We start from the raw sequence: 13,590 nt of genomic DNA on the forward strand, positions 1-13,590 counted from the left end.
TTATGCTCAAATGTAACACAGTCACAGCAATATGTAAAATCCCACAAGTTTTAACAGCTCAGAGCCAGCAGTATTTTTTAATGCTGGTTAATAGGCCTGGTAGCATCAATAATTACATTTATTCCATCACAGGTGTTTTGTTTTCTCCAACAAAGCTCTTTCTATTGTGAAGCAGAAACCTTTTGATCAAACAGAAAACAAGCAGAGCTTTAACTCACTAAAAATGAGGAAAGAGGATTTTTTTCCCCTCCAGAACGGTCAATGAAATATGCATTTAAAGGGCATAAAAGCACTTTTTCTGAAGCAAAAAGGGCATTCAGAAGCAACAGGAGCACTTAGGTGGATGTGACTAATGTCCTAATTGCTGCACAATCAGTTAGAAAAGACATTACCCTTTAAAGTTTGCATTTGCAATGAGCAAGAAAGATCTTACCAACACTCAAAGCACTAATAAAAACTAAACAATCATGGTAATTACCAAAATCCAACTAATACATACCACTGAGGTAAGGCTGGGCGAGGCAACTAATATATTTGATGTATCAAGCTTTGTAGGACGTCTTAAGCCTAAAATAAGAATACATTTTCATAGAATACATTTCCCGCCTTCATCTAATTCACTGCAAGCTCCGTTTTTCTTTAACGCTCCTGAAGGCATCACTCCCCCCCTCCCCTACACATGTGGAAAGCACAGAGTGTGCGTATCGTTTACCTGGTGAACTGAAGTGACAACACAGTTAGATATTAAAAGAGAGAAGTAAGAGTTCCTGAGTTTTTAATGTCGGAGATGTTTGGTTAAGACTGACGACATGTTTGTAAAAGAAAACGGCTCTGGATCAAATAAAGGTGAAAAGGAAGAGATGTCAAACATGAAAGACGTTTAAGCACGTTAAGTGCAAAGTGTGCCTGGGCCGTGTGTTTCAGGTCGCCTCCATCTAAACTGCACCGACGCTGATAAACTGAGAAAAGGAGGATAACTAGGGACGCACTAATCGCAGTTTCCTGGCCGATCGCAATCTTTAAAATGCCTGACATGCTGATTCCGATATTGGCAGATAAGGATTTTTTTATAACTGACACTGTCAGGTGTCATAAGGTCACGGCACACCTTCAATGTTCCAATCCCATGTTGTCAACAGTTGTGAACTGAGCACGTGCAGATGTATCCTGGTGGGCAGGTCTGCCCTCTCTCACAGCAGAGCAAAAGGGGACAGTGGGTGATTTTCAGACATTTGCGGAGGTAGATAAGATCGGTGGATAAGATTGGTTTTACTTGCAAGTAAATGTAAATAAATCGGCCGATCATCCAAAATTAAAGAAATTGGGGCCGTTTAAATGGTGCACCCCTAAGGATAACATTTATCATTATGGCTTTCATCAAAAGGTGAGTAATTTGATCATAGCCATCAGAACTAATTTGCTCAGCCGTGTACAACATATTTTAGTCTGACTTCTCCATTTTTAGCTGATCATTGAGATAATTTCAAATGGTTGTTACATGTATCACCTTAAAAGCTACTGATTTGTAAAGGTTTACTGTCACCTAAACCTAAAAACTGTAGCTTTATGAAACAAAACAAAGTGTATGTTAATGGTTCCCAGTGCTCCTCTCGGAACGTTGTTCTAGTGAGTATGTCTGTGCTACCTTACTGTGTCAGTGGTTGAAATTTAGTGGGGATTCTGCTTTGGACATTCTTTTTCCAATGTTTAACGGCTTATAATCTTATCTGTGCGCTGGCGTGCTCTTGTCTGTGTCAGGATTCATTTGGAAGAGTCCTTCTGTGGTCTAAAACACTATAAACATTATTTAACAGAATTTCTGCTCAGACTGAAGTGTTTATTTTAAACATAAACAGTAGCATACAATGAGTATTCAGTGACTGACGTTCTGTTGCTTGGCTCATTCTACTGTGTCAACTGTTTGTAGTGTGCTTCTAGGTGTTTAGCAGATAATCGTATAAACTGTTTACCATCTGTGTGGTCTTATTATTGATCTTGCAGTGTGGCTTGTTTTTTTGCAGATATATTCATGAGTCTAATGTCATTTCCTTCCAAAAATATTTTTATATATTTTTATATATATATACACAGGTCCTTCTCAAAATATTAGCATATTGTGATAAAGTTCATTATTTTCCATAATGTCATGATGAAAATTTAATATTCATATATTTTAGATTCATTGCACACTAACTGAAATATTTCAGGTCTTTTATTGTCTTAATACAGATGATTTTGGCATACAGCTCATGAAAACCCAAAATTCCTATCTCACAAAATTAGCATATCATTAAAAGAGTCTCTAAACGAGCTATGAACCTAATCATCTGAATCAACGAATTAACTCTAAACACCTGCAAAAGATTCCTGAGGCCTTTAAAACTCCCAGCCTGGTTCATCACTCAAAACCCCAATCATGGGTAAGACTGCCGACCTGACTGCTGTCCAGAAGGCCACTATTGACACCCTCAAGCAAGAGGGTAAGACACAGAAAGAAATTTCTGAACGAATAGGCTGTTCCCAGAGTGCTGTATCAAGGCACCTCAGTGGGAAGTCTGTGGGAAGGAAAAAGTGTGGCAGAAAACGCTGCACAACGAGAAGAGGTGACCGGACCCTGAGGAAGATTGTGGAGAAGGGCCGATTCCAGACCTTGGGGGACCTGCGGAAGCAGTGGACTGAGTCTGGAGTAGAAACATCCAGAGCCACCGTGCACAGGCGTGTGCAGGAAATGGGCTACAGGTGCCGCATTCCCCAGTCCTGGGCTACAGAGAAGCATCACTGGACTGTTGCTCAGTGGTCCAAAGTACTTTTTTCGGATGAAAGCAAATTCTGCATGTCATTCGGAAATCAAGGTGCCAGAGTCTGGAGGAAGACTGGGGAGAAGGAAATGCCAAAATGCCAGAAGTCCAGTGTCAAGTACCAACAGTCAGTGATGGTCTGGGGTGCCGTGTCAGCTGCTGGTGTTGGTCCACTGTGTTTTATCAAGGGCAGGGTCAATGCAGCTAGCTATCAGGAGATTTTGGAGCACTTCATGCTTCCATCTGCTGAAAAGCTTAATGGAGATGAAGATTTCATTTTTCAGCACGACCTGGCACCTGCTCACAGTGCCAAAACCACTGGTAAATGGTTTACTGACCATGGTATCACTGTGCTCAATTGGCCTGCCAACTCTCCTGACCTGAACCCCATAGAGAATCTGTGGGATATTGTGAAGAGAACGTTGAGAGACTCAAGACCCAACACTCTGGATGAGCTAAAGGCCGCTATCGAAGCATCCTGGGCCTCCATAAGACCTCAGCAGTGCCACAGGCTGATTGCCTCCATGCTACGGCGCATTGAAGCAGTCATTTCTGCAAAAGGATTCCCGACCAAGTATTGAGTGCATAACTGTACATATGTATATATATATATATATATATACATATATATACATATGTATATATATATATATATATATATATATATATATATATATATATATATATATATATATATATATATATATATATATATATATATATATATATATATATATATATATATGTAGGAATATATATATATATACATACATACATATGTATATATATATATATATATATATATATATATATACACATATACACATATATATATATATATATATATATATATATATACACACACACACATACATACATACACACTCTACTGTTGTAGACACACTTTCTCATTTATTGGTTGCCTTTATGTTTATGACTATTTACATTGTACATAGATTCTCACTGAAGGCATCATAACTGTGAATGAACACATATGAAATTATGTAACAAAGAAAAAAGAACTTTAAATAGTCCTTAAAGTGTCCGCCCTTTGCTGCGATGACTGAAATATCAACCTTTGGTCCTCTCTCTCAGTGAACTTCTGGGAAGTTCTTTCAAGTCTCTTTGGGAAAACTATTTCAGGTGACCTCCTCATGAAGCTCATGGAGAGAATACCAAGAGATCAAAGCATTAATCAAACAGAAGCATGGATATTTGAAAGAATCTAAAATATTAAAATGTTGTTGGTTCACCCTTTTTGTTTACTATACAATTACATGTACGTTCATTCAAAGCTTTGTTGCCTTTGGCGAGAATCTATGATGTAAATAGTCATGGAAATAAAGAGACCCATTACGTGTATCTAAAACGTTTGACCGGTAGTGTGTATCACACAGACCTACACTAGGCATGCAACATTTATCCTCATCGCCAATAAGAAGTTGAAAAAGTGCCAGTTGTAACTGGAGATCCCTTCTTTTGAAAAATCAAATTTTTTGATATAGTACTCTTTTCTTGATTTTCTTCTGTATTTTCATCCCTAAATCTAGCCCATGGCTAACAATAATATACCATTTTTAAGTATATAATCACTGTAGCTGTGTCTTATAGTTCAGCATATAAGAAGCATAATTAGCACAAGTGCTGGGCAATAAAACAATATGAATAATTCATCGAGAAACAGTTAAGGACAAAGACAATAATAAAGCTAGGCAGTAAAATTGGATAAAACAGGCTATATATGTAGCAGACAGTACGTGGCGTCACTAATAGATAAGCATTTTAACAAAATGAAGAAGAAATGGCCAACGGTGGTATGAACTTGATTTCCATTATTTTCTGGTTATACTCACATATACTAACATATAACATACAACGGACCTCTGGAGAAACCTGTATAATATGAGCTACAGCTTTTTCTGTGAGTTTTGTTGATTAGCTGGAACTGCACTGAAACAGGTTGATGCTTCCCGTTGTAAACTGTTACACAAAGACTGAGGATTTCTAAGCCTTTATTTCTGTTAGTCATGATATTTATTAGATTACAGCTAATGAAAACACGACATTTAAGATTATGACATCAGACCATAAAAAACATTTTAATACAGATATGTAAGCTAAATGAAAAGGAACTGCATATTGCATTTACGTTTATTGTTTAATACAGCATATAAAGTATTAGAAGGTAAAGAGAATAAGTTATGAAGAAACTAGAACTAAATTGATTCCTTTGCCAAAATATCACATGTTGGCCAGAAATACATTTTTCACTACAACCTTGCTGACAGGGAAATGATGTCTTTTTTATAATAGATTTTACCATTTAAATTTATTTATTGCTTTGATGTAAATCTTATTATCCCAACATCCATCAACACTATTGCACATATTCCTTATATCATGCAGAGCTGGCACTGTCCCACCTCAATCATATCAGTACTGGTGACATACTTGCACGTGTGTGATTAAAACCCTTGTAGTTGTAAACATACGTATGTTTGACAAGCGGACTCTGCCAGATGTGAAACGTAGGGTTCCCAGCCTCAAAAAATGTTTGTTCTGTGACCACCAGAAAACTAGCTTTGCAGAAAACCCTTTAAAAGAATTATTTAGAAGCATAGATTTTGTCCGTTACTCCCTGAAACTCATGGATCCCTGGTAAATTGTTTGCAGAGAACCAAATGGCAAACAAAACCAAAATACTTTCACAAGATTGAGCTAAAATATTGTCAGATCTTATGTAAAAGGACAGCATAACTCCATGTTAACTAACTTGCTGCTTTCTATCTAGATGCAACATTGACAAGATCATGGATGCTGGAACACCTCCTTGAACTTCACAGCATCAAAATGCAAGCCAAAGAGCAGCCTGCAACCAGGATATCAAAGAGGAAAAGCTCCCGTATTCCACTCACACAGACTATTCTGCAGTGTGTTATGAGGGTTTTCTCCTTGGACTCCGAGGCAATCAGGAAAGGGGGATTGTGCTGTGCTGTTGCCCATACAGCTGCCTCATTCTTGCTCATTTGGGGGTGTATGGCATTCTCTCTGCATGGCAATTATGAAAAGGAACAAAAGAGGCTTTTAGAGACAAAGGCGGTTTGAAGAGAACAAGGTTGCTCCTCTGCACAGCGAGTGTTCTGACTCCAAGTGCTGTTTCATGAGACATGATATGAGGCAATTATGCAAGGAAATCTGCAGAGAGGGGAAACGAAGGAGAGGAGAGCAGAGGGAGATACATTGGGGCTGGCATCGTGTCTAAAGAGAACAGCACCAGATAGCACCATCTGCATTCTGCACATGAACTGTCTGGCCAGCTGCGGCCTTCGATGGGAGCTGGCTCTGAGACAGGCAGCAGGCGACAGAAAGTACTCAAGCATGCAAAGTACACTCAAATGCACTCTGGCTCTATGGGTCATACGTTTGGGTTAAACTTAACCACACTAATCTTATTGCAATTTTTTTTAATGCTTGTCCATTGCAGAATGGCTGCTACAGTTGATAACAGTATGCCAGGATTTAATTAATGATAAAATCTGAAAAATGTGACGTGCATTTTTAATGCAGCACCCTGAACTCTGATACCTATAAATAAACTCCAGTGCAAGCAGTTGACTGCAGAAGTCCCCCATATTAATAAACTGAGTCCACCTGTGTGTAATTACATCTCAACATAAATCCAGCTGTTCTCTGAAGGCCTCACAGCTTTGTTAGAAAACAAAGCAGCACTATGAAGAGGAGGGAACACAGCAGAAAGGGAAAGATATGGGAAGTTTAACACAGGGTTAGGTTATAAAACACTATCCCAGCATCTCCTCTGAAGATCTCACAGAGCTCCGTCCAATCATTTGGCACAAATACAAATCTGCCAACACAGGGCCATCCACCTAAAGTGACAGGCTGGGTTGAGGAAAGCATCAATCACAAAAGCAGGCAAGAGGCCCATGCTAACTTTGGAGGACCTGCGGAGATCCATAGCTCGGGTGGGAGAATCTGACAAGTACTAATAGTGCCCTGCTGCAATCTGACCTTTATGGAAAGGTGCTGAGAAGAAAGCTATTGTTAAAACACAACAAGCCATGTAGAGGACATGACAAACATGTGGTACAAGGTGCTCTGTTCAGAGAAAATTTAACTTTTTGAAATACATGCAAAGCGCCACATATAGGGGGAAAATATTAACATGGCACATAACCCAGACCACACCGTTTCCTAGCCAACACTTAATGTTGTGGGGAAGCTCTTCTCCAGCAGGGAAGAGGACGTTGCTCAGAGATGATGGAAAGAAGGAATCCAGCTGAACACATGGCAAAATAAAACTAAATACATTCGAGGCCTCAAATGACTTGAAAACTAGTAAAGTGGTTCACCTTCCAGCAGGACGGCCCTAAACATCCCATCAGAGCTAGAATGGAATGGCTGTTCTTCATCCAATCTGAAGGAACTCATTTCGCAATGAAACATAAAACTAGAGAGAAAATGACAGTTTCTGGATGAGTAAAGCTGTTAAAGACATAACCCGAAAGACCAAGATAACAGGTGGCTCTGCAAAATGTTGAGTCGGGTGCACTGAATATAAATGCCAACAACACTTTTCTTTTTTTTTTTTTTATAAAACAAAAAAATCTGAAACAAATAAATCATCCAACAATTCTTCACTAGTTGGTGTCGGTCCATCAAATAAAATCCCACTGAAATACACTGACAGTTGTTGCTGTTGTTTGCATTGCATACAGTGTCCACCATCACCAGTAAGAGTTGTCATGATGGAATCCAATGAAGCATTGTATCCCACCTCCCCATACAGCAAATCTCTAAATTAATGCACAGAGACATTCTTACCTCTCTGATCTTATCCCGCTTTTCTTTGACATCAGCCTCCGGTGGCTCCCCATCGCCGACCCCAACCACCTTTGGCATGGGGACAGGAGGTAAGGGTTTAGGCCCTGCTTCCTTCTTCTTCAGGTCCTCAATAACTTTAGCCTTTTCTGTCTGAATCTCAGCCTTCAGCTCCTTATGAGACTTCCGCAGCTTCTCTTTCGCCTCCTGCAGTGCTCGCTCGTGGTCAGCGCGAATCTTGTTGCGTAGGCTCTCCTCATCCTCCCTGTAGGAGAAAGGACAAAGGTACAAAGGTAGGTAAGTCCTAACTGTTACTCGTTTGGTATGCCTGAATCCCTAACGCCCCAGAGAAAGAGTTCATGGAGGAAAATTCTGTATTTAAATTGATACAAAAACAATTGAACAGCTTTTAAGATTTCTCAGTACAATCTGTCCCTGTGGGAAATAAATTTGTCTGCATCATCTGCGAAGGAACATTTTGTATTGGTTCAGTGGCCAATATGCATCTAGAGATAAATATATTTAAATTCCATTTCCTGTTGTGGAGATGCTAAAAGAGAGCAAGTGGCCTGAGCTTTACAGAAAAGCAGAATAAAATGTACTAACTTCTACTTCAGATCATTAAGGGGGAAAAAAAAAAACATCACTCCCTCCTGGGAAGCTTAACCTCAACCTCATGAATCCACCGTTACATCGACTTCAGGTAAAGAGAACAGGCACAGATGAACCCAATGAGGAGGCTGGCACTACTGCAATGACAGTGAAACATTAGGCTGCACTTCCATGTGGCGATACGAGCTCCAGGCTGTTGACATTGTTCTGCCCCATGAGGATGTATTCCAGTAATGAAAAACAAACACGGCGAAGTAGTCAGCAGGACGATGGCGGCACTGTACAATCCCTTAAAGGTCACAGAGGAAAGAGCAGCTCTGAATCTCCCCTGGCTGTTTGGTGGATTTCAACATACAGCTGCAGTTAGCGCTGATAAACGGCTGGAGGTCAGAGGTGAGCTTTTGTCATTCCTGTTAAACGAGGATGAACTCATGATAACTCCAGTGTTTAGCCAAGAATACTGATTTAAGTCACTTTAAAAAGTGATTGATGAAAAGGCTATTTCAGCATATCACTACCAATGAATCGTTTCTCTCTTGCCATTTGTGGTTTTTCCTCTCTGCTCTTGACTCCATGCACCTTCCTTTAATAATCTGTGGCTTCAGAGCTGCATCTTTCAAACCTTTACCTCATTGACTACAAACCTTGACCAGTGCTGAAAGCTCATTTTCATGCCCTCAAAATCCCTTTATCTAAAAAAGAAACATAAGGGCTTTCCACTGTAAGTCTGCATCTCTCGCCATTTCCTTCCGGCTTAAAGGTCTTCTCCCAGCGATTTCCTTCAGCACAATAAAAATAGAAAAAGGAACAAGAACAAATAAAATGGACACAGAGTTTAGATAAAGATAAGCATTTCAAAAACTAATTTCTTTTTGTAAAGTTTATGCTGGATGGTGAAATTGCTCCTCTTTATCATATGTGAAAAACGATGTTGCATGAGGAGAAAACACAGAGAGACGTATAGAGGGGTTGAGATTTTTTTAAATTTTCCTACATGTTTGTTTTGTTAAAAGTATGCCAAAACATTGTGGAAATATTAAAGAATAATGTCAATATACACCAGCCGAAACAGAAGGTGACAACATCAGGAAAAAAGGTCTACGGCCAGGAGCCCCGCGCTCACATGGCTGCTCAGTCAGCTCACTCTTCACGGCTTTGTGACTCAAACAACAACTTGTGTCGCATTAAAATCCCACTCGGTCTCTGAAAAAAATCCTTGCGGTATCCTGTCTTTAGTTCTCGCTTTTTAGCAGAAAGTCATTTTGCTGCTGTTTGTGCAGCTTTGCTTTCTTCCTCCCGCTATGCTGCCCCCTGTTGGCAAGTGTTCTGCTATTTAAGTGTCCATATCATATACAGGTCCTTCTCAAAATATTAGCATATTGTGATAAAGTTCATTATTTTCCATAATGTCATGATGAAAATTTAATATTCATATATTTTAGATTCATTGCACACTAACTGAAATATTTCAGGTCTTTTATTGTCTTAATACGGATGATTTTGGCATACAGCTCATGAAAACCCAAAATTCCTATCTCACAAAATTAACATATCATTAAAAGGGTCTCTAAACGAGCTATGAACCTAATCATCTGAATCAACGAGTTAACTCTAAACACCTGCAAAAGATTCCTGAGGCCTTTAAAACTCCCAGCCTGGTTCATCACTCAAAACCCCAATCATGGGTAAGACTGCCGACCTGACTGCTGTCCAGAAGGCCACTATTGACACCCTCAAGCAAGAGGGTAAGACACAGAAATAAATTTCTGAACGAATAGGCTGTTCCCAGAGTGCTGTATCAAGGCACCTCAGTGGGAAGTCTGTGGGAAGGAAAAAGTGTGGCAGAAAACACTGCACAACGAGAAGAGGTGACCGGACCCTGAGGAAGATTGTGGAGAAGGGCCGATTCCAGACCTTGGGGGACCTGCGGAAGCAGTGGACTGAGTCTGGAGTAGAAACATCCAGAGCCACCGTGCACAGGCGTGTGCAGGAAATGGGCTACAGGTGCCGCATTCCCCAGGTCAAGCCACTTTTGAACCAGAAACAGCGGCAGAAGCGCCTGACCTGGGCTACAGAGAAGCAGCACTGGACTGTTGCTCAGTGGTCCAAAGTACTTTTTTCGGATGAAAGCAAATTCTGCATGTCATTCGGAAATCAAGGTGCCAGAGTCTGGAGGAAGACTGGGGAGAAGGAAATGCCAAAATGCCAGAAGTCCAGTGTCAAGTACCCACAGTCAGTGATGGTCTGGGGTGCCGTGTCAGCTGCTGGTGTTGGTCCACTGTGTTTTATCAAGGGCAGGGTCAATGCAGCTAGCTATCAGGAGATTTTGGAGCACTTCATGCTTCCATCTGCTGAAAAGCTTTATGGAGATGAAGATTTCATTTTTCAGCACGACCTGGCACCTGCTCACAGTGCCAAAACCACTGGTAAATGGTTTACTGACCATGGTATCACTGTGCTCAATTGGCCTGCCAACTCTCCTGACCTGAACCCCATAGAGAATCTGTGGGATATTGTGAAGAGAACGTTGAGAGACTCAAGACCCAACACTCTGGATGAGCTAAAGGCCGCTATCGAAGCATCCTGGGTCTCCATAAGACCTCAGCAGTGCCACAGGCTGATTGCCTCCATGCCACGCCGCATTGAAGCAGTCATTTCTGCAAAAGGATTCCGGACCAAGTATTGAGTGCATAACTGTACATGATTATTTGACGTTTTTTGTATTAAAAACTCTTTTCTTTTATTGGTCGGATGAAATATGCTAATTTTGTGAGATAGGAATTTTGGGTTTTCATGAGCTGTATGCCAAAATCATCTGTATTAAGACAATAAAAGACCTGAAATATTTCAGTTAGTGTGCAATGAATCTAAAATATATGAATGTTAAATTTTCATCATGACATTATGGAAAATAATGAACTTTATCACAATATGCTAATATTTTGAGAAGGACCTGTATTCGTTTGTTTTTCTTTAAAACCAGTGCAGTGTCTGTTTAGCTAATTCTTAGTTCAGAAATGATGAAACTATTGAAAGACGTTCATGGTGGTGAGACGAGGCCGCTAAGGATTTCCACCCCGCTGAGCGCAATCTCCCTACATTTTTGGAGCTGTTGGTTTCAGTGAAATACTGCAAAGTCTTAATCTTAAATATGTACATCTAATTACAACCTAATCCACATATATAAAACGGCAGAAGATTAAATGCAATGGCTTGACTTTATGTCAAATCTGCATCTGTGTGCAAATGCCTCAGAGCTGCAGTGTCAGAATCATTTGGGAATGTTGAAAGTAACTCAGTCATTTAAAGGCAAACATGTAAGTTCATGTTTTAATGACATTTCAAGTGACCCACGCAGGAAATGTTGCAGGAACTGAAGACCTGCTGAGATCCATGTGGACTCAGCTGGGAGCATCCCAAGAGTTCAAAACATTCAACCTCTAAGCGAATGCGAAAACAACACTGATGATGTCTGCAAGTAGAAAGAATTAGAATGGACTGATAAATAGTATGGCTGACTGTAGCAGCCACTGATCCATTCTTTAGGGGGAAAAATATAAAAAAAAATCGGCTGGTGACCGGGACCTGTCTATGTGAAATTAAATAAAATCTTATTCCAATCACTGAACACACCACAGCCAAGCATCAGCAGGTCGTCCTGACAACAACACTTTTCTTGTTAGTGAGGGAAGAAGACTCAGTTAGCCATTTCAGTGTCAGTGAGGTGTTTAAACATTAAGTAAGAGAAATTACAGAAACATAAGAAGCTTTTTAAAAGCAGACTTCTTGACATGCCACTCAGGATGTGAGGGAGAGTGATACCTTCAGGAGATAACAGGAAGCATGAAAGACACTCATGCTCATTCTTTTCAGCATTCAACCTCAGTCATGGAACATGGTGGATTTGATAATGTTTATGAAAATGTCACTTTTGATGTAAGGACCCAGATTTTGTAGAACAGTGATTCTCAACCCTGGTCCTCAGGACCCACAGTCCTGCATGTTTAGGTGTTTTCCTGCTGCCACACACCCGACATAAATGATCGCGTGCTGTAGTACTTCACAGCATGCTGAGGTGGTCAGGCAATCATTTGAATCAGGTATGCTAGAGCAAAGATCCATCTAAACCATGAAGAAGTATGAGTCCTGAGGACCAGGAAAGAGAACCTCTCCAGAATATACAGACACAGCGAATGCTGTTTTAGTGATGTTAGCTCTGCTAATTGCTTCCATGACATCCTGAAGATAAGAGCTACTAAATGAATTGATCTGCATTCATTATCTCAGTATTGATGTGTTTAATACTGCAACCGCAACAGACGGCTTGGATGCCACATTTGGTTTCATATTTTATTTTAAGTCCCATGCTTGCAAATTCTGTAGGCCAATAATATTTTGGCCCGTTGGATATACTTCATGTGTATTTTTAGTTGCAAAGACACTAAACCAATATTGGGACATTGTGATGAAGGTGAAAAAAACCATGATAATTTCTGATATCATGTAGCCCTACTGAAGATGGTTTAGCGGGTCAACTCTAAGCGTTTTGTTTGTTCCAATAGAAACAATCAAGTGTTTCACACTGACTGCTCTTTCACTGCTGCCTCTGATCCTGATATAAATAACAACAGAAAGCCTAGAAAAAGTCATTTATGAATGCTTGGCAAGTGAAAGCATTCAAAAAACTAGAGATCTGTATGTGAACAAGGAATGTGGCAGGATTTTGCTGAACAATAAGAATTTTGTTTGGTTTTTCGTTTTTTGGTCTGAGCAGTTGATTTAGATTTTTCTAGCTGTGTTTTTATCTTCAAATCTAATTAGACAAAGGTTACTGTTTAATGGGTTACATGTTTCTTCTCAGAAAGGAGCAGATACAGAACCAAAACAAAGGATTATCTGTACTACCTCTATATATGTATCACAGCATTTATCTCTAACATTTATCTGATTTTTGTTGATGCATTTACAGACCAAAGATTTAGGAGCTTTTAAAGCATTTAATGAACAAAAAAAATCTTTTTTTCTGTTGATCAGAGCCAGCAATTTATTTCTGTCTCTCCTATCAGCTGTCAGTTCTTCCATGAGTTGCAATATAAATGGTAATCATGCAGCTCACATTTCTAATCTGAGAATTCAAACTATCTGAGATTATTCTTTAACTAACCGTTAAGGCTGATATTAAGATATTAAGTCTTTTATACATTCCACTTTAATTTATGCTAATCTGTTCAAGTTAGAAAGTATTTTCTTCCTTACAAGGTTTACAACAGGATTCTATATAAAGTGAGGGAGAAATCATCTGAGACTTCAGCTACAGGTATTATCCTGTTTATTCTTAGAC

General features: G+C 39.7%; 1 protein-coding gene and 1 long non-coding RNA gene across 2 annotated transcripts in view; one reads left to right on the top strand and one right to left on the bottom strand.

Annotated features, from left to right (window-relative positions):
* Window positions 1-13,590, bottom strand: part of man1a2 (mannosidase, alpha, class 1A, member 2) — a 137,219-nt gene that overhangs the window by 98,099 nt on the left and 25,530 nt on the right. The window contains exon 3 of the mRNA XM_047369952.1: window positions 7,641-7,902. Within this exon, the coding sequence (XP_047225908.1) occupies window positions 7,641-7,902 (262 nt within the window). The remainder of the gene's footprint in view (window positions 1-7,640; window positions 7,903-13,590) is intronic.
* Window positions 1,180-7,499, top strand: LOC124871032. Its single transcript, XR_007038930.1, has 2 exons — window positions 1,180-1,384; window positions 5,590-7,499. It is a non-coding gene; the product is annotated as an uncharacterized LOC124871032 (long non-coding RNA).

The sequence above is a fragment of the Girardinichthys multiradiatus genome, chromosome 7 (genome assembly GCF_021462225.1).
Source record: "Girardinichthys multiradiatus isolate DD_20200921_A chromosome 7, DD_fGirMul_XY1, whole genome shotgun sequence".
In the NCBI taxonomy this organism is placed as follows: domain Eukaryota; kingdom Metazoa; phylum Chordata; class Actinopteri; order Cyprinodontiformes; family Goodeidae; genus Girardinichthys; species Girardinichthys multiradiatus.